The 21,775-nt window shown below is 40.3% G+C and overlaps 2 protein-coding genes across 5 annotated transcripts; one reads left to right on the top strand and one right to left on the bottom strand.

Moving 5' to 3' along the window:
* Positions 1 to 291: 291 nt before the first annotated feature.
* LOC109471881 (enhancer of mRNA-decapping protein 3-like) lies at positions 292 to 9,359 on the top strand. The gene is made up of 7 exons (XM_019771306.1): positions 292 to 413; positions 1,230 to 1,407; positions 1,828 to 2,300; positions 2,423 to 2,749; positions 2,913 to 3,066; positions 3,470 to 3,678; positions 3,837 to 9,359. The coding sequence occupies exons 2-7, from the start codon at positions 1,244 to 1,246 to the stop codon at positions 4,187 to 4,189; spliced, it is 1,680 nt and encodes a 559-aa protein (XP_019626865.1). The 5' UTR covers positions 292 to 413; positions 1,230 to 1,243; the 3' UTR covers positions 4,190 to 9,359.
* An 897-nt stretch (positions 9,360 to 10,256) lies between these two features.
* LOC109471990 (IQ domain-containing protein H-like) lies at positions 10,257 to 21,600 on the bottom strand. Of its 4 annotated transcripts, none has more exons than XM_019771547.1 (27): positions 21,365 to 21,600; positions 20,515 to 20,646; positions 20,156 to 20,265; positions 19,864 to 20,026; positions 19,227 to 19,346; positions 18,671 to 18,938; positions 18,310 to 18,338; positions 18,010 to 18,144; positions 17,611 to 17,747; positions 17,097 to 17,283; positions 16,640 to 16,867; positions 16,384 to 16,450; positions 16,137 to 16,220; positions 15,805 to 15,980; positions 15,571 to 15,626; positions 15,278 to 15,363; positions 14,862 to 14,992; positions 14,301 to 14,489; positions 13,930 to 14,050; positions 13,438 to 13,610; positions 13,106 to 13,216; positions 12,645 to 12,821; positions 12,140 to 12,265; positions 11,868 to 11,929; positions 11,662 to 11,770; positions 11,294 to 11,418; positions 10,257 to 11,215 (listed from the first exon to the last, which is right to left on the bottom strand). In XM_019771547.1, exons 1-27 carry the CDS (start codon positions 21,422 to 21,424, stop codon positions 11,212 to 11,214), a joined length of 3,366 nt encoding a protein of 1,121 aa, XP_019627106.1. In that variant the 5' UTR covers positions 21,425 to 21,600; the 3' UTR covers positions 10,257 to 11,211. The 4 variants fall into 4 exon arrangements, with proteins under 4 accessions (XP_019627106.1, XP_019627105.1, XP_019627108.1 ...); XM_019771546.1 differs by having other exon boundaries at positions 11,215 to 11,254; XM_019771549.1 differs by lacking the exon at positions 10,257 to 11,215 and having other exon boundaries at positions 11,223 to 11,418; positions 18,689 to 18,938.
* Positions 21,601 to 21,775: the final 175 nt, after the last annotated feature.

Genomic DNA, 21,775 nt, shown 5'->3' on the forward strand with positions numbered 1-21,775 from the left:
ATTTTTTTCAGGTTCGCTATCCGAAATAGCCACCACTAGTCCTTCCTTAGTACGGAATACGGATCGTAGCATTTGGCAAAAAAGGAGAGTAGGTGGCCAGGCGAAAAGTGGCCGCGCCGATCCACGGAAGTTTGATTGGTCAGTCAAACCACAAAGGCGGCCAAACTCCCCTAGCTGGTAAGACTTTATATGAAATGTTTTTACCTCACTGGTGCAATGTTACACTCATAAGATGACATTTACATATCTGCGATGACATAATCAACCTGTAACCCCTCTGACGTCTTTCCATTGGTATGGTCGTGTACCCAGAATGCAGTGCGTATCGCCATATTGAGAAAGACTTAGCTGAGCAGCCATCGGGAAAGCCAGTTTTGCTGACGAGTTTTCAACAGGACTGGGGATATCTTCCGGTAAGTTTCTCCCAGTAACGCAAATCTGTAGTACACTTGATCTATAGGTGGTGTGATTTGTTGTACATTCGCCACCGACATGGGAGAAAACGGTGTCCAAAGTTAGAGGTCAGCCGTGACGACGACTTGTGATGATGATGTAAATCGGGTTGCACAAAACACCTTGGCGAAAAAAAATATCTGAGCGACAGCGTCTACTGATTTACCCCGTAATCTTCAAGACTTGTCTTCAAATTTGGAATTATGTTTACGCGGTAGATGTAGGGTGTTTTGATGTTGCTTGTCGGATGTCGTCGTTTGATTGGAATGAAATGACCATAATTTGTTAACGTTTTTGACAACAAAAGACATCCAGCACAACAAACCCCAGGTCGATTGGCAAGCGTTGTGACAGGATCGGATTTCATTCTGAACTGCAAAGGTTTCTATAAAAATATAACACACTGTGTTACAGAATAAGCAGGTCTGGACATGACTGATACTAGTGATAGCAGTACACAGTGATAAAGCGACACAATCTGTGCAATAAATTATGGATTATGCCTACTACTACATGTAGTACTACTAGGTTTGTAGCTTTTAGGGGATATCCCTTCGTCACAAAGAGGAAGTTCGTCCTTTACGATTGAAATTCCCCTTCCTGACGAAGGGGCACCCCCTATGAAAAACAAACATTTAATATTAATGATAGTACATGTAGTTAAATGGTTTTGGTTGCTTAGCTTATTATTAATGGTGTGGTCTTTGTAAGGTGAGTGTGGAATAAAAATAAACAAAAAACATGATAGTCCCTGACAGTTCCAAATTCAATTTCAGAGTTGTGATTGCCAATGGCTGAGGGTTATGTGGGTAGTGTGATATCTGTTGACTGTGGCAGCACCCTTGGGGTCTACCAGGGTCGCGTCATCAGAGTCAACAAGGAGGAGCAGACCATCTCTTTGAGGGACTCGTTCCGCAATGGCCTGAAATGCCAGGTGCCAGAGATCACTCTCAGGTGAGTGAATCTTGTAGATTCAGTTCAATCACATCAACTTGATCAAGGAACATGTTTATGTTTCTAACACTACATTTTTTCATACCTGTTGGTCAAAGGCATACATTGTATAACCTTTACCTTGGCTGTCAAGCTAATTCTGTTGTTCTTTATACATGTTCTAGTAGTCAGTTGTTTTTATTCCAGCCAATTGGTTCTGATTGGTTGATAATCATCAAATTGTCATTATATTAATATAGATAATGACTGTATCTCTGGCACACTTTAATTTAAATAACTTGTTGTTTTACTGTTGTTGGTGTTTATGTCTATCTGTACAGGGCACGCCTGTAAAGCAGTATATTGTACTGAGTGCGTCTACCCTGTATAAAGAAGACAGAAATAAATAAATAAATAAATAACTTCTTTTCTCACCTGCAGTGCAATAGATATCAAGGATCTAAAGATCCTGAAGTCACCTGAAAATGGGAAGGTAGTCGAAATCCAGAAACCCAAGGTTAGTCTGGTAGCAGCTACCCCGAAAAAGAAAAAGGAGCAAACATCAGGAGATTTCAAGAAGTCCGAACAAATTGGTGATGCCAGGAAAACCCCCAATGGAGAGTACCCCAGGAAACAGAGCTATCCTGGGAAGGGCCAAAATGGCGAGATTGCAGCTAAGAGGGGCCAAAATGGACATGTTGGAAAACCAACCAATGAGGATTCCAAGAAGAATGGGAATGATTCCAAGAAGAATAGCAGTGAATCCAGGAAATTCCTGGAGCAGATGGGGGATGTTAGAATCAGCCAAGTGTCTCCAAGAGACTTTGGAAATAGGGACCAAAATGGGGAGGTGATGAACGGAGGTAGCCGAGAGGGTACCCCCACCAAGATGGGAAGGAAACGGCACAACTCTTGTGAGTTTCATGAATTTCCTCAGTTTTGATGTTGTTTTGATGTTTGAGTATTGTCTTGAGTCATATTTGTATGTCACTATAGAAAACCAATATGCTGAGGAGCCATTGTTTTTCTTTTCCAGTCTCTGGTTTCGGGCGCAGATCTCAGAACACGACTCCAAAGAAGTTTGAAAACGGACGCCCAAGATCCAAGACCAAAGTCGAGAACAACAACACGTTCTCCCCAATCTCCCCAACTGTTATGAATGAAGAGTTTGACTTTGAGAAGAACCTGGCACTCTTTGACAAGGCAGCTATATTTGAGGAGTTGGACATGTTGAATGGGCAGGTCTCAGAGACTAAGAAGCCCCAGAACTACAGACATGATGAGAACATCTTGGGTGACCAGGAGGCAGTAGTGTACAGGCAGATCCTTGTACCACAGCAAAGCAGTGTAGAATTTAACACAGGTACGTATAGCAACATTGCCTTGTTAGCACAGTACTCATCATTGTAGATGGGATCACAGCAGGAAAATGGTTTAGGTTTAATGGTTTCATCAACAAGTTGTTTGAGCATTCCCTCTTTAGCAGCTTCAGCTTGCAATGAATCTGGATGTTTGTTGTTCTTTAGACTGTGGCCTTGTGGTCCCCAGTATCTCCTTAGAGCTGAGAAGGAGGTTATATGGAGCAGCAGAGAAGTGTGGTCTGTCAGAGGAGAAGCAGCTCGAGGTGATTGGTATGTGCAGCAGTCAGATGGCATTACAACTACTAGGGGGAAGCAGCAGGTATGTTGGAACACTTCTTGCAAATTTGCTATCTTTTGTGAGGTATTTAACATAAACTACACTGAGTAAAACAGTCAGAGTATCAAAGAATCAAGTTTCAAACATGTGTTTAAATCTTCTGATCATCTGATATGTTAAGTTGAAGATGACACACACTTGTGACACATGAAACCTGCAAGCCTTACTTACAATTATCTTTTGTCCTTTAAAAGATTAATTGTGTGCTGAAGTTCTGACTTCAGGTGACCTATGAACATAAGCATCATCTTACCATATTTATATCCAGGGCCCCGCTGCAAAGCAGTGCATAGCCACTAAGAGGGTCACCCTGGATAAAGAAACAGAATTAAAAAAAATTATGGATACCGACTACCATGAAATGAATTCCCTGTGTTCCTCCTAGGCTGAACCCACGGAACACCCACCAGATGCCCTCGGTGGTGGTCCTGTGTGGCCCCCACAGACAGGGTGCACAGGGCATCAGCTGTGCACGACACCTGGCTAACAAGGGAGTCAACGTTACTGTGTTCATGCCAAACTTCATGAAGATGTTGGACTGTCTGACGCTGGAGCTGCAGATGTTTAACATGACAGAAGGAATTCACACCCCAAGTGAGTATGGTCAGAAATTGATGTGGTATGACAAACTTACGAGATAATTGTGTGTAGGTAGCTTAGGAAGTGAAAGAAGAGTCTTAGCTGCCCAGTTTATAACTCCTGATAAGTCTGTAGGTTCTGTGCATGACATTTCCCCCATGTTGCCCCTGCAGTGCACACAGGTCTTCCCACAGAGCATGTGGACCTGATCATCAACACGTTGGACGGACAGGAGAGTGCGTTTCTCAGGGACCAGGCCTGGTACCGCAGTGTGGTGCAGTGGGTCGGACAGAACAAGGCTCCAGTGCTCGCCGTCGACCCTCCCTGTAACCCACCACACTACCCCATTCAGCCCAAGTGGTCGCTGTCCCCCACGCTGCCCCTTCCGTTGCCGGAGGCGGCTGGCACGCTCTACCTCTGTGACATGGGGATTCCAAGTAAGGTTTATGCTGAGGTGGGGATCAAGTACAAGTCTCCGTTTGGCCACAAATGTGTCATTGCCTTGCACCACATTAATGCTTCTTAATGTGTACTATACAATGTATGTGCCCATTTAGATTAAGATACAAGACAGACAGACTAGATTCAATGTGACATTAAAAGGCTATGTATTTTGAAGCCTTCTTGTTACAATGTTACAAATGTAGGTGGTACACAGTTGAATTTGTCACTGTTACCAGCATACAGAAAGTAGTGTCAGTTAATTTGTATTTGATATGGTGAGCACTGTTACTCAAGTTTGAGAAGTGCTGTAATAAAGTGGAAATGGATATGGGACTGGTTATCTCAAAAAGATCTTGCCTTTAACTAGGATAAGTTTAAGAAGGAGTTTATTTTGTTGTCTTAGACCTAGAGATATGTTTGAAAAATTATCAAATCGTATATGGGATGTGGGAGGGAGCTTTCTAATGTTTCTTGGGTCCAGAATAAGTGAATGGGGGAAGGGCTACTTGACTGTATGAAGTTGTCTGTGTTAGATAAGTATTTGACAAGCACATGACAAATATATGCCTCATAAGGTTAGTGGTTTTCAACCAATTTCAAAGGTTAGTCAACCTTTGAAGTTGGTACAAGGTATTCATAGGCGTGAGGTAATAAAGAGATGGAAGTGAAATATGAATGGGGACGATAAAAGAGTATTGGGTATCAAAAGTCGAATACCACAGTTGCTGTAGAAGGCAGTGAAATGGTATAGAGACAAAGATATCCTCGTCTAAATCATTGAGATAATGCAAATCAGTGCCAGGTAGTCACATCAGGGTGAGTTAGAACCATGCAGGTATGTCTTTCTTATTTTTGTTCTTTTACAAGGGTGAAAGCTTTGAAGGGATCCAAGAGCAGGTAGTACAGCAGGGTCTGCTACAAAATGTATTTTTCAGAAAAGGCTACTAGTAATTTTACCCCAGTAAAAGTGTAAAATCAGTGTAAAAGACAAAACTTATGTTAATGTTAAAAGGCTGTGCTGACCCTGTGCAATCTTTGTTTATAAATCAGTCTACATTTTTTAAATCAACCAAGAAACTATTGCAGCTTTAGTTTCTCTTCAGAATATTTTCATTACAAAAGCTACTACCGGTAGTGCGGATTTGCAAGTTAAGTCACAGATCATTTAGTCTAGCTTTTACTATGAGATATGTGCAGTCTTATTTGGCATTTTGTACTATATCCAAGACAGACTGTTATTTCAATTCAAAAGCTGGTGGAATTGAGCACTCCTACAATAGTATTGTGCTCTTATTCTTAAGCTTGATTTTGCTATTAAAACTAGATCAACCTGTGGCCCAGTTGGCAGACAGGGCTTTAATGATGTCTAAAATTCTAAACAAATGTTTCAATGATTATCCAGTTTGTGAAGATGGGTTTGAGCCAAAACTGAAAATGCTAGTGTTTAGCACCTGAATGAGCACAGATTAATTTCTACATACTGGGTTGAGATGTGCCTAAGTATGTAGGCCTATTAAGGGACAGGTCAGTGATTTTGAAGCAGTAGGTTTTTATAAATTAGTTTTGATTCGTACAGTTGTTTATGTTGGCTATGACATTAATAGCATCATGAAGATGCATGGGGAAAAGGGTGGAAGCACACAAACAGTACTTTTTTGTTGGTCTAATGCCTCAACTTGATGAATGAAGTAAACCTGATGTAGCATAAAAGCTACTGTAACAGTACTAATGGGACTTCTTTCATACTCCAAAGTCGCTGACCTGTTTGTTTAATTAAGGTGTCCCAAAGAGAAGCTTTGTGTACAAAAGTTTTGTATGTCTTGAGTGTAATTTGTACAGTATCTGGGGATACCTGTACATATTGTTGTTTGAGAGAGACAGGTATATTTTTGTACATACTATTCAGACTTAGTTACTAACAGTATTTGGTACTCATTTCTTCTCACAACTTGCTATATTTGTCTCCCGTTAGGAATTGTAAATTACTTGAAGATCTCTTTGAATAGTGTCTTGGGCACAAAAGTTCTCAACAGTGTGAGTGTATGTGATACTAGTATGTCATCATTATCCAAGGAGGGTTTGAGCCGTCTCGATTTACAACAGCAAAGAATGACACAGTAGTCAGTGTCTGTTGTAACCAAATTGAGGACGCAAGGGACATCAGCACTCAGGAAGTCAGAACTTGGTAAAACCGTGTTCTTACTGAAGAGTGTAGGAGTGTATTATATTCCTGTTTGTCAGTCTGTATGTGTTGTGGTTTGATCTAGGGATTTGTAAATATCAGCTTTCTTTGATTTTACCTGTGTTCAAAGTGATACATTTTAGGTATGTTTTGGGGATTTTAACTTGACTTTGTCCTTTTTCTGCATGTGTCTTGAATGTATTTTTACTTTGTGGATATTCATACTTTGGTATGTTTTAGGTATCTTGGATAAGAGTTTTGTACATTTTGTACTTTTGTAACTTGTGTCTGAACATCTAAGAAGTACTTTTAATGATATTGTGTAGATACTGATTTTTTGATATGGATAAAGTGGTGATTTTATGTATATACAGTCAGGCAACATAACTGTTGATATAACAGATTTTCACAACAAGTTCCAATTTGAAACTTAGATCACTGAATTTGACAGTATCAAATATATCATTGTAATTCACAAATCGGAAATGAAGCCCATTCATTTCAGACTGTGGATGAAGGTGTCATGATTTTTTGATTATAAGCATATCAGTTTTATGTGAGGTCATGATATTAACGGACAAATTCAGAAAAAGTAAAGCCAATGAGAAGAACATTTCTCAAACTCCTAAAATACTGAAAATCAGCCATGATCAACATTAAGTTTGTCTGACTTGGAAATAATTCTAATCATCACTATTTCATCATATTGTGTGCCCCTTATATGGTGATGTATTGATGACAAAGGAAAAATATTGTGTTCTATTGTGCCAATTGTTTAACCTGTGGCAGAAATTACTGATCCAAAGAATAGACACTGTCACATGTGCTGTTTTATTGGTTGAGTTGTACATATTGGTTGAGTTTTCTGATATATGTATGATGTAACGAAGGGTATGTTTGTCAATGGTTTACTGTTGGTGTATTCATAAACAATTGTATTGGCAGCAGTTGTATGGGCATTGCACAGAACATGTTATCATTGCTGTACAAATTAAGCAAAACCCTATGTTACATTTCTGTGGTTTTAATATCCAGGTATGGGAGGGAAAAGATGAGTGTTCTAGAAATTCCACCTTTATTTTAATCTCAATCCACTGGAAGGATTCAGTTCATACCACCATGCCTTTTAGCAGTCAGTATTGAATTTCCAGCTCAACTGGCTACACAGATTTCTTTAAGTCTTTTATTTCGGCAGAAAATGTAAAAAAAAAAAACAACAACTATTTTTCCTTCCAACCTGTCAATTGAATTAGGCTAGTTTATCCTCGGGTTCTTGTGAATATACATGTGTCAAATGTACATGTATGAATTTCTGTCACAGTGTCTACTATAGCTGTTACAAAGTAGCTGTTGTGAGCTGTAGAACCTGTTTCTCAAATATCAGAAACAGCTTCTTCTGTTCTTGATATGAATAGGGGCACACTCCAGAGTGTTGTAGGGTCCACCTGGAGTTGAAAGGTTAATAATCAACAGGCCTAAAAATATGCAAATGATTAAGATCTCTGCTAGACCCTTCCATGTCTAAAAGTGTCACTATAGACACTGGTAGAAACACCAGTGTTGTATAGTGGCCATCGAGTACAAATGTTATTACATGGTCTACGTGTGGTAACATCATGACCACATGTACTCTTCATTTTCTTGTCAGCATTACAATAACATGGATGGTTACAAAGATCACCCTATGCACTCTGACCAGAGCTTGACAGCAAGACATCTCAAATTCTAGATTTTGAATTGTCTTCTTTTTAAGTGGCTACATAGAGGTTGGTTTTAAAGCAACAGCTAAAAGCCCCTTGTATTGCTGACAAGTTAATGTTTGATACTGATTTCTTGTCACGCCAGTTGTTTCTTAGTTCTTTATTCTCCCAACAAGTGCACTGTAATGGCATTGCAATAATGTAACAAACAATCCAAGCTGTACATTGATCTCAAAGTTTGACTTGTGTTGAAAGAAGAACTCATTAACCACTGGTGTACCTCAAGAGTTATTACTTGGCCTCATTCTGGGACAAATTTGTCCTGTGACCAGTGAGTGTCCAAATGTAGTAGGATGTAAAATGTAGCGTAACCTAAGTAAGAACCTGCTTCATGTGAGAAATACCTAATGAAGATGTGTATTTGTTGTGACCAAATAGATTTTATCATCAAGTACTTAGGAATATTAAGAGAAGTAGAAATCGGTCTGTCTGATTATCAGTTGAATTAGTTCATCATTCAACCGACTCATTAATGTGGCCCTTCTTACAGTGTCAAATATTTTCATTGTTCTATTTCATGGTGTGAAATTGATTTATATCCATGTTCTGTGGAAAAACTTCCAAAAAAGGTATTTTTCAGAAGTAAAAGTAACATCTTGGTATTTGCTGTAGTTTTGTGGTAATTCAGACAAATCCAACCAACAACCAACGTCATTTCCTTGACTCTTTTATGATTGAGGAAACAGAAGACCACTAGAGGTGAATTCATGAATGCTGTTTTGAAAGACCATGTACTTACTTGAAAACAAATTCAATGGATACATATGACAGATAATACCTAGTATTACATGTAATACTGATTAATTTTTAGATTCTAATCTTCAGTGCACTTAGTTGTCACATGTGTATGAAGTCAAAGTGCTAATGCACTTAAGGAGATAACATGTTGTAAGTGTCAAGCTTGTAATTTTTAATCACTTTTTTGCTATTTTTCTTCATCTTTGTAAACTTTCCAGGATGATAGTTCTGGTATACATCAATATCTAGTATAACAGCTGTTGCACATCATGTTTTGATGTTGACATGTTGGATATGTAGATTAGCGGTACCCAACTAGATGGTTCTCACCAAAGTACAAAGTTTCATTCATGAGCAATCATGTGCTTACTTTCAGACTCATGTGTCTTGAATAACTATAATTGCTTATGGCAATATGGGTTTCCATGGACAACTTATTTTACACTATATGTTACTAGTATGTAGAGAAGGGTTCTTCTCCATGCTTGCTTCATTATGCCCCTTTTCCTGTCAAGTCACATTTCAGTTCTGTGTGTTACTGTCTTGGAATAAAAGCTACACGATCTACAGTACTTGAGTTTTATTATTGCTTTAAAATGGTATTGCATGGAGGATAATGCTTTCTTTGATTTGAACAGGATAGACTCAATGCAGGTAAACAAAGTTATGGTTTAATCATGCTTGCATGTTATGTTGTGTCAGAATAAAGAAATCTTTTTCATTTGACACTAGCAATGTGGCAAACTCACAGAAGCAGTGATACCAGATATAAAAAGTGTCTTCTTTTGGAAGAAAGAGCATTATTCTAGTGGTACTAGTTCCATATACTGTAACACTATTTGATAGTAATGATTTTTTCATTTAAGTGGTGTGGTACATCACTGGACTATGAAACGGGGAGACCCGGGTTCGATTGCGGGTCGTACCCGAACAAGTCCGAACATGCGCCGCAACGTTGTACCCTTGGGAAAGGTACTTTACACGACTTTCCTCACTTCACTGAGTACCTAGCTTCGGTTAGGGGCGTCTTATCGGATGGGACGTTAAAATGGAGGTCCCGTGTTTGAGGAGAGACAAACCTCAAGCATGTTAAAGAACCCACGTGAGCGGAAGTGGAACAAACCATTATGGTCTAAAAAGGGGTTGGGAATTTTCCCGACTAGCCTCTTAACCCCTGCTTCTCCTATTGGGTCAGTTAGTCCTCACAACTTGTGAGAAATTGGGCTGGTCTCAATCATGATGTTTCCGACTCAGGGAGAAGAGTTGCTGTTACAGTTCTACTCGGTAACCTGTAACCCAGGTGAGTGGTAATACCATTCAGGTGGTAATACCATTCAGGTGATACCATTCCGGTGGTTAACCAACCTTGAAGTGGCCTAACGGCCATGTTACGTGGCGACCACTAAGTAAAAATATTTTTTTTTAATTCCCTAGTGAGAAGGAAGCTAAAGTGACAATTTGCATATTCAGAATCATCTTTTAATCGGTGAAAATATTGATATGAGATATTGAATATTTTTTTACATATAAAAACACTGTTCTAATATCTTACAACTCTTGTGATTCCAGTACATGGGCTATCAAACCCTCAATTTCTACATGTAATTGCACTTCTCTATACTTGAGAAAAGCAACATGTATAATTAATGCTATTAGAAAATTTGCAAAAATCAGCATTTCCAAGCATTTCAAACCAAACATAAATTCATGCACATGCAAACCATAATGTTATTGGTAAGAGCACAGAAAAAAAAAAGAAAAAAAAGAAAAATGCATTCAGCAGTTTTGGATCCAATGCAACAAAATATATTTTGGAATGAGCCACATATGTCTTTCAAATAAAGTAAAGATGCATGCATGTACCCAAATGTCATGTCAACAGGTACAAATAAAGCAACAAAATTGATAAAAAGCATAATGAAATAAAACTTTTCACCTCATAAAAAGTAAGAATAGAATCGGAATACAATCATTGTTTGGTAAATTTCTGCATCTCTATAGCCATAGTCTTTCAGCATGACACACCAGCTTTGCAAGCATGCGGCATGGTGGCAGCTGGCTATATTACAAAGAACGACCTTGGCATTACACTTATTGCTTTCACATCCATGGCACTAAATTCTGTAAAGTAATGATATACGTACATTGTACATCTCTCAATGCACTTTTGAGTAAAATATGTTTTACACTTGTCATGTTTTGTACAAGCCGTGCTGTGTTCATGTTCCCCCCAGCCCCTGCTGTGTGCACGTGTTCACATTCCCCCCAGCCCTCGCTGTGTTCATGTATTCGATCACATTCCCCCCAGCCTTCGCTGTGTTCATGTGCCCCCAGCCCCTGCTGTGTTCACGTGCCCCCCAGCCCCTGCTGTGTTCACTGCTGTGTTCATGTGCCCCCCAGCCCCTGCTGTGTTCACTGCTGTGTTCATGTGCCCCCCAGCCCCTGCTGTGTTCACTGCTGTGTTCATGTGCCCCCCAGCCCCTGCTGTGTTCACTGCTGTGTTCATGTCCCCCCCAGCCCCTGCTGCTGCTGTTTCTCCTCCTCCTCCTCCTGAGCTTCAACCTCCTGCTGCTCACGCTCAACATTCTGGATAGTCGTGCCCAGGATGCCCTCAATGTCTGTTATGGCAGCCTGATGGAGAAGAATGGAAAGAAAATGGTCGGGACTAGTCAGGACCTGATCATCCAAGTAAATAAGCATTTGTAAGCTAAAACAATGTGCTCTTCTGAAAACTTGCCCACCACATCTCAAGATGGTTGCTACTTCTTCATGTTAGAAGTCCACATTAGGAGATGGCATAGAGAAATCATCGCACGAAGAGAACATGCAGTAACAGTAGCAGTAGCAGCAAAACAGACTGGATACTGTGCATACCTTGAAGTTGGTCTCCCCCTGCATGTTGGGTGCAGAGATCTCCTGGTGGATGACTGACATGTTCCGAGCAAATGTGGCCAGTGCCCCCTGGAGACTTTCTCCAACAGTGCTGCAGAGAAAGACATTGATACTCATCAATTGATGCTGTCTCATGATTGGAATTCAGAAATAAAGGTTCAAATTCGAGATTGAAGTTCTAGACTTACAGCATGCCAATGTGTTCCCTCCTGAAGCTGTCCAGCAGGGTAAAGACTGTCCCCTGTTTCTCCTGTGGAAGGGAAATGGAATTTGTAAGTATGAATGTCATCACTCATTCTAAGCCAAAGTTACTGCCAATGCTAAATATTCTGCAACAAAAAATGATGTTTTATACGGGATACTGTAACAGGATAATTGACGCTGATGCACCACTCACTTTAATATCTTTTAAGATGATTATCTTTTAAAATTTCTAACAGCAATGTTTCACCCTCCATACCTTGATGTCAAAGCCGATGCCGTGTGCCCTGCACATCTGGAAGAAGACGCTGTAGTGGATGACAGTCAGGTTACTGTGCAGCAGCTGGGTGCTCATCACTGCATACCGGGGCAGCGGGCTCGGCGGCTGGCAAGGAACAACATAGTTTAGTAACTTTTCTTATTACAGTTGGAGGTTGATAAGGAATTTTTGGATAAACAAACAAGTGATTTGATAGTACATTGTACTATGATTACTACCAACACATGATACATACATACAACTTTGAAATTCATGATAAGTGATAATTAAATTAGCTTATTGAATATCCAAACCATGATGTTTAACTGATGTTCTATTACTTGGATAAAGCTCTGGTGGGACATGACAGAAAAATCTTGTGCTATAAATGCATGAAATACATTATGTACTATGTAATTACTGTGCATTCCACCAACATCCTGTACATATGTGTTGAATTTGTTGTGGATTACACTGACAATGCATTTCCTTAAGACATACTCACCTGTTCTTCCTCATCTCCTCTCCTTCTTCTCCCATCCTTCTTCTCCTTCTTAGGCAGAGGTGGAGCCTGGATCACACAGTTCTCAGCATCGAAGGTCCCAGATGTGACATACAGCATCAGCTCTCTCATCCCAGTGGAGTCTCCATAGGACAGGTTCAGGTCTGTAGCCCACAGGACCTGGAGAAACAGTTATAACCATTAACTCTGTGGAACTGAGCAAGAGAAATATGATGATTTTCTACACATTGCTTCTCTTTACAACATTGCAAGCATTTTCTGGTCCTGTGTGATGCAACTCTCGTTTGAAAAAAATTAAGTGATCTTATCTTTTAGACATGTTGTAGTCATCCAATGAAAAGTCTGACACTTGGGTTTTGTTTCTGCAATTCAAGTCAAAATTTTTTTACAAAAGCTTACAACCAAAATTAAGGTCTTCATCTGTTCTAGGAGGATGAACTTACCTGTTCCATAGTTTTGGGGTCAATGAAGGTGACAAAGTCCACAGAGAAGTATCCCAGAACCCCTCTGGTCCGACAAGACTCTCCTATTCTCATACAGCACTCATTCAGTACCTGTTGATTAAAACAACACTTCATGGTTAACCAAGCCTTTTGTAAAGATTCTGTTCTTTGTATCCTTATCACTACCAAATACTTTTATGTACTTTGACATTGTGATCTTCTTTCTACGTTCTACATCCTCCACCCACACTTGTCTTGCTGTAACCTCAACATGCTGTCTTAATCCTTTTCATCCATCCTTTCTCAGGCCTACAAGCCTTGCCATCTCTCACCTGAGGCTCAACAGAAGACTGCGGCACAGACAGGCCCCAGCTCACAAATGGACCCTCCGCCTTGATCTGGTCACCATTGGCAACCATCCGGATTTTCCCTGTCGGCTCGATCACCATGTCAGCAGACAGGGTTGTCACACTCTCTGATGGTGGGCAGGCTTCAATTATACCTCCTGGGATGGGTAGATAGAAGGTGCAAAAAATTAATTAATGCACTGCTAACCTCCTCTATATATTATTTTCCTCATATATTTGTTTCCCTGTTGACTCCTGCTATCATCAATGGAACAGTGGGTGCATAGATGGGCTTGTAGTAAGTAAAAAATTATTCAAGCATGTTTGAATTTCAAATATCTAGTCTACTCCAGTAACATCTATACTTCAACTACCTCATGTTTACTACTAGTATATTACCTACATAATTCATTCCTGAAAGTGAAGAAGCACAGAGTAATTCCAATCACTAACATAAAGAACACCAGTCACACTGACCTTGACTGAGGAAGGCCTCCAGGAACTTGTCCCAGGTTGGAAACCTTTTCCTGTTTGCTGGAACCCCGAACTGATCCAAGATGTCTGGGATCTCTGCCTGGATCTTAATCAGAGCTGGCTCCTGCATGGACAATAGTGGGATCAGTTAGTCTGTTACTTCAAATAATTAAGTCTTACACATCTTTGAATAAGGAAGAAAAAAACATCTTTCATGGTATAGTATTGGCTTGTGTCCTATAGCTTTTGGATCCAACAATCATGCATATTAAAAACCAAAAGTATAAAAAATGACATGCTGAAAGCAATCCTTCTACATATTGAAACACTGCATGCTTTGTGACTGATATAATAGAGAAGTATATGCCACGTACATGTGCCCATTTCTTGCTCCATTTCTCCCCGTATCTGTGCTGCTCCTTGATGGCCCACTTGTAACAGTTGAGATGTTCCACCACGTTGCAGTAGGCTATCCCCCTCCCCATGTACTCATCATCCAGCTTGAACAGCCACCTGCGCACGTTCAGGTTCTCTGTCACCAGCAGGGCCAGCGACTCGTGCAGCTGTGGGTCAACATGGCTGAAGTCAGCATGGGCTGATGTGATATGATGTACATTACATTACAAACTAAGGAACATGGTTCTTACAAAAACATTTTCAACAGACCTGGTATGATGGATGTGTGAAGGACTTCAATTCAATGTTTATAATCAAAAATTATTGAAACAGTTAGGCACCCACCATGTTACAAATGTAAATTAGATATAAAAAAAACATTGTAGTTATTCTAGTTATTCTACTCTATGTTTTGCATTATGTAAATTAGAAATCAAATGCTCTGTCACAGCAATAACTTCATTCAACATCTTGCTTCACTCCTGCTGAGGAAGCAAAGGCATCTGGTAGCTATCCCAGCATGCTGTAGCTGCCCTTACCTGTTGGAGACTGTAGATGTCGTACTCCCCTGGGGGCGTGTCCACCTTGGCACTGGCAAAGATCCTCTTGGAGCCAGACTTGGTGGTGTAGAGATGTCCCACCTCAGGCTCACTCCCCAGGATAGGCACATCTGGTACAGAACACATGTTAGAGCATCACTTACAACTCAGATCAGGTCCCTTCGTGAATAATGTAAATTCAGAATATATAGGAGTTTTGTCTGTTTTGATTACATGCTACCCTCTCCTCAGAATTTACAAACTGCATGTAAGATGTTTTAAAAAGGCTTCCTCCCAGACCAAATAGCTTCTTCAGTCAGCAAAAAGATGCAGCAGGTTGATTTCCTACATTGACATACAACTGTATGTGTACAGTTACAAGAACAGGTGGTTGGCATAAGCAACATACAACTTACCCAGGATCTGTGAGACTGCCAGGTCATCCTTGTGCATGACACCTGGAACAATGTAAGCTTCCTTCCCTTTGATCAGATTTCTTATTCTGAAAAGAAGATGTGAGATACAATATGTAATAACTAACACTTCTAGACCTGTCTCAAATGGTTTCACAGTGTTGTCCAAAAGCAGATGGATAAACTTTTCATCAAAAGCCCAACATGCAAATTGGTACCAATATCACAGGTAAACCAAATCAAAACTAATGTTATATTATGAAACAATACACAAGAAATATGATATGACAGCAAACCTTTGCAAAGCTTGTGGACTGTACTTCAGATGGGTGGCTAAACACATGGAATGACTCTGTAAGAGATATAACAAAAGATTTAATTTGTATAACAAAAAATGACAACAGCAAAGTAGATTCTAAGAGCAACTTTAAAAAAAAAACTTTTAGACTTGGATGTAATTTCCAAATGTCTTGTACTAATACATGCAAACTGCTAATACATGCAAAATCTTTATAAAAGAATGATCTTACTGGAAATTTGTCAAAAGCCTCAGGAACGACAATCTTGTATCTATCTTGCATGTCAGACTGGTCCTCTACCACACCAGACTCTACAGCAGGTCTGAGCCCTAGCAGTTTGGAGTAGTACTGCAGCATCTCTTCACTCATCTCCACAGGAGACACATAGATTACATCCACCTGAGGATCTGAAGGGAAGGGACTTCTGTTTTAGATGCAGTGCTACTAAATGATAAAAGATGTGATGAAAAACAAACCATCAGCATTTGTGCGAACTGTTCTTTACATGCAGATCAATAAAAGAATATCACAAAAGGTCAGAAATATTGACTAAGGTTTCTTACCCCTGAGATCACATAATCTTGACATCTGTGTGTTCTGCTTGATTCCAAAGTCTTTGATAGAATCTCTGACTGTCTGGCTATAGCCTTTACATGTGTGACAGAGAAATATGATTATTATCAGAAAAATAGACATTTTCAAAGCTCACAAAAAGAAAATCGTCAAGACCATCTAAAATGCGATAATTCCTACAGAGGAAGATGTCACACTACATCTTATGATTGTTATCTTCCAACAGACGGTACTGACCTAGGGAGGGTATATGGATGATAGTTCGTCTGGATTGCTTTATCTTGTCCCAAGAGTCGGAAAATATCTGCAAACATACCAACAATGTTACAGGTTACTTCAGCATCATATCACAAGGTACTTTTAGGCAAAGATGATAATTGAAGTATAACAGTTTTCAAGCCCAATCATAGACAGTAGGATCAAACCCTCTTATTTAAAAAAACTTTTCTAGATTGTCTTCTTGGTACGTGGATAAAAGTTTCCTGTTTCCCACCTTCCTCCTCCTCCTGTAGGACTCCAGTTCATACAGCCTGGTCTCCTTCAGCTGTTTCCTGATCTTGGCCATCTTGATGTTCATGATCCAGGAGATGGCGATCACCCCGGCTGCCCACTTCCTCTGTCGGTAGCTCACGTACGAGCTACGCGCTGTGTACCGCTTCCACATGGCCTGGATCTTAGCAGCAGCCACATGTTCACCGTCTGGGCCCAGGAATCTCCGACCCTGGAATGACAGAAGAACTGTGTCAGGAAAATTTAGTTTCAAGTGAACCACTGTCAGCATCTTTTTTGCATTTGAAACATGGAATGGTCATCCTGAAGAGAATACAATTTATGAATCTCTTGAATGAAGATAAACTTTAAAAACTAAATTTCAATATAGATTTCATGTACATTTACTTGTACCCTGCTGTCCACTAAAAACAATGACAAGAATAACAGTTCCTACTCACAGGTCTGCGAAGGATGGCTTCCACATCATCCCTATTGACTATAACAGACAGCAGGTTGTCCCTGGTAGGAGCTTTCTCCAGCTCAAACTCCAGCGCCAGGTCAGCCAGCTTGTCTCCGTTGATGAAGGCCAGGGGCACAGCAAAGTCTCTCAGCAGTCTCAACAGGTGCTCCAGGGCTGTGATGATGCTGGGGAGGGGGTATATTGGTTATCAATGGAAGGCACACTACAAGTCTGTACAAAGCTTAAAATTTCTATCATATAATGATATCATGAATGTCTGTTCTATACGGAATAGAAAAGATGAAAAATGCTAGTAGTAAGAATAAAATACAGCTTTCATCTCCTTCTATTTGTTCTAATCGTTAGATTTACAGGGCAAAAGACATGAGAGTATCAATGACTTCAGTTCTACAGTTCTAGGACATGAAGGGAAGTTTGTATCCTGTTGAAAACTTTGAGTCATATCTGTGTCAATCTGTAACTGCTGTAAAAATGTACACATGTATTCTTACCTGCCCCATGACAGCACATAGTGTTGTCTGAAAGCCACAAAATCAGGCGCAGTGTCTCGGATGCCACCATTCTGGATAGCAAACCTGTGGCCACTGCGCTTGAAGTTGACTGTGCTGGCAGGAGTGGTGGGTGGTGGCTGAAATATGATGTGACATTAAGATCAGTTAAAATATTGATAGCATTGTCTACTTCAATAAAAGAATGAAATCCTGAAATTTAAAATCCTTTTACTTCCAACTTTCCTTTGGAATTCACCAAGTCAGTACTGAATGGCTCACAAACTGAATCAGATATCATTTACTAACCTTCAAGTACATATATGGCACAGGCCAATCATATCATACATGAATACAATCTAAGATGAAGAAGGCTCCATGTCTGTTACAAGCAGAACTCACCAATGGCTGCAGCTGAGCCTCGAATGTCTTGACCTGAAGTGGTGTCTTGGTAACCCTGGAGTCTGCTGTTTGGGGCGTCTTCTCTGGTTTCTTAATGTCCATAGAATCCAGGGACTTATTGGATGAGACATCCAGCTGTAGAGAGCATGGAAAGGTCAGAAATACATATAAAATTTTGTAACCTGCAATACATTTTACTGCCTTTAAGCATCAATAAGTAATATGAGAAAATGGGATAGAGTAGAGGTGTCTCGGTAAAAAGATTTAAAGCTTGACAAGGCTCAATCACAATCAACTTACCTTAACTTGGGCAAGGTTGAATCTTCCATCTGTGGACAGAAGAATGAGTGGTTACAGCAAAATGGAATACACAACAAGACCACAGTAACAAGAAGACATAAACTACATGTATATAAAATTAAAAAGTAGGAATATGGTATTCCTATTCTATTTTCATGTAAACATTATCTACCACCATCATACTGTATTACAGAATGTACTACAGATGTAGTTGTGTCATTGCTAATGCTATAATGAATAACCTACATTGGTACTGAAGAGCAATATAGAATCATGTTGACTGCTGAAGGAAAGTAGTCCTCCTCTATAACAAAAAAAAAAAGGTTTGCTATGAGAACACCATTATCCACCTCCACCGTACCTAGTGTCGGGTCGGCACCTGCTTTCTTTGGCTGGAACATCTCCGCTGGGTCGTGGAGGGGAGCCACACGGTGTTTCACAGGGGAGGGGTCAAGGGTGAGCTCGGCTGCAGGGGGGATGAGACCCCTCTCCATCAGACTGAGAATCCCCTTCCTGGCGTCTCGGTCAGCGATGGGGGGAGGGGGGATCTGAGGGTCCACTCTGTTGGCTCGTGGCAGTACTGCCAGGTGGTCCACTGTGGTGCCCTTCATCAGCTTGGATGGTGACGGCTGTGTCATGTGACATGGCATAGATCATGGGAATTAGATTGCAACTTGCTACTTGAAGGACCAGCCAGCCAGCAGTTGACGATAATCAGATAACTGTTCCTAATATAATGTAACGTCACAGCTGCAATGCTAAAGAAATGCCTTAAAGTGGGTAAATTTATAACTGTTACAGTGCTGTATATTAATCAGAAATCATGCTAATATGAAACACTTTCTAACAGGACACATATTTTATTATTAAGGTATGACATATTCACACCTTTGCAACAGCACTAAAATCTCCCCCACCTGTTTGGTTTCCCTCTTGTTGATGAGCGGCAGCTGGATGCCGTAGCTGTCACTCATCACCTGTCTGTTCTGGGTATTCTCTGGGTTCACCACTGCCTTCATGCTCATGTCCATCTTAGTCTGAGCAGGAAATAAACCATGTATATCTGACATAGAAATGTGGGAGGTGTCAACAAGAGGAACCTACATAATAGTACCCAGTAATAAAAAGTCTGACACAGCTTTACATGTTGCTCTTATAATAATATCCATTGGTGTTGTCCATTTGATTGTTCATCTGTGTTGGCAGTAATCATAGTAAAATGTTGAACTTAAATCCAACACAAGGATTACACAGAGATCGGTGGACAATATAAACTCCCTGGCACGTTTGATCAATTGCTCACATCACATATCCGTAAAGTCTTGTGTGAATAAGGTCACGTGTGGGTAACCGTAACTCTCTAGTGATTGGTCATTAATTATCCTGATGAAGGTGACAGTGGTCATTGAAAATTTGACCTCTGTGTAATCCTTGTGTTGGAATAAAGTTCAACATTTTACTATCCATTGGTGTTGATATGTACCAAACATTTATGTCAAGGTTGTAAGACTTCATGCGTACTAAAAGAATGGTCGTTAATACTATAATACTCACCATTTGCCCAGGAGCCTCAGTCAGTGGCCCTCCTCCTTGTAGACCCCTGGTCAGCTGGGTGAGCTGGGCCACAGGCCTGCGGGCCAGTAGTCTGGAGTCGGCTCGCTTGGGCGGCCGGATGATCAGCTGGGACTGGCCTCCTAACCGTGGGTCAAACTGTTCACTGGACAGAAAAAAGATAGAGAATCTTAGGATTCAGCTTTCATAGATCTGAATAATATCTTGTTGGCAAATGTATAGTTGACACAAAGAAACTTCCGTGATTCAACGTGTAAATGAGACCTGTACATACTATGGGGCCATCTCAGGATAGCGAGGTTGTGGTGTGGCACCAGTGAAGTCCACTGCAGGTAAAGTCTGTACTCTGTTGTTGATCATCCGCAGGACATCATGTGTTCGACCCTGCACATTTTAGGATGAGAAACACATGCCATTTACGTATGCAGCTGCAAAGTAATGAATTTACTATGACAACTTTGAATTTTTACCACTATCACATGATTGTAAAAGTTTGACAGCAAGAAATACAACTTCACCAAGTCAATGATATAATTGAATTCTGTGCCAATGACATATACATGATCAATATCTGAAGCCAAGGGGAAAGGTGTGTGAATATGTTTGGTTCAAATCAGCATTACTAGGTCTCACCTTGACTCCAGCCTCAGTTCGTTCTATGGCATTCTCCAGTGCCTTGAGGTCGATGACCTCTGCATACTGCCCTTCCCCATGGCCCACCTGGTGTACCAGCCTGTCCCTCAGCTGACGCAGGTCTTCCTGTACCTGTTGAAGACCAGGATGTTAACTTTGACCAAAAGGTTGAAATTTGTTGTGGTTAAAGTTTGATAATATCTTTACTACAAACAAATAAATATATACATTATACTTAACTTAGGAACTTTTATTGTTACTCTCCTCCTGCCTCAACATTCACTAATGTATCAATGTAGTATCAGCGTTCCAGTCATAACAAGAACCTCCTTAGTCAAAGCAAGGAGCTTCAACAAGATACTAGTACAATGTATAACGTTAACGTCCCTGGTCAAAATAATGTTCTCACATTTGAAACCTGACCCCTGGTGACCTCATTTCTTGTCAGGGGGACAAAAACTGTGTATTCTACCATAGAATTGGCCTGGAAAAATGGAGAATTCCTGGATATATTCCACATTCCCTAACAACCTTAACGGGTCACAACCCCCTCTCTCGACCGTGACGTTTGATATGGTTTAATAAGGTTATCCTGAGCTCAGATAGTCCTGAGTTACAGTAATTTGCAACAGGTGGGTGTTTGAGCTTTTGAAAACCACGTAGTCAAGATATAAATCTATGTTGTTTGTATGTTGCTAGACTAATTTATCATGTCAAGATCTAAACTACACGCGAATGATGAATTAGTTTATGATCTACTGCTTCAGTTTATTTAAACACCCAAGTTCGATGCCGGTCACAGCATATGCAGCACACATAAGTTATTTACAAAAGTTAACAATCTCTTTACCTTGACGAGGATTTCCCCCACTTCCTCTGGTCTCCTTTCCATCATCGCCGCTGCCTGCATCTTGGCTGTTGTTTGTTACAAAGTAGAATTCACAGGATAACTAGAAGTTCTACAAATTGGATAAGTGTCAGTCCCACTGGTTAGCCATTTTCCTGGTCTCTGGGGCAACAATCCGCTAAACAGCACAATGCGCCTGCGCCTCCTTTGTGTTTGTTTTGAAGCCGAAATAGCGTTTGAAGTAACACGAGAAAAAACGAGATCTTCTTCTGGATGAGGGCGATTCAACGATGGGGGAAGCTCTGATCACAATGTACCCCAAAACTAACAGAACAGGAATAGTTATAAACATCATATAGCATGGAATATCATAAGACATATAGAATTATCATAGTTTGGGCATAGGTTTGGAAA

The sequence above is a fragment of the Branchiostoma belcheri genome, unplaced genomic scaffold, assembly GCF_001625305.1.
Source record: "Branchiostoma belcheri isolate BF01 breed outbred unplaced genomic scaffold, Haploidv18h27 scaffold26, whole genome shotgun sequence".
NCBI classification, from domain to species: Eukaryota; Metazoa; Chordata; class Leptocardii; order Amphioxiformes; family Branchiostomatidae; genus Branchiostoma; species Branchiostoma belcheri.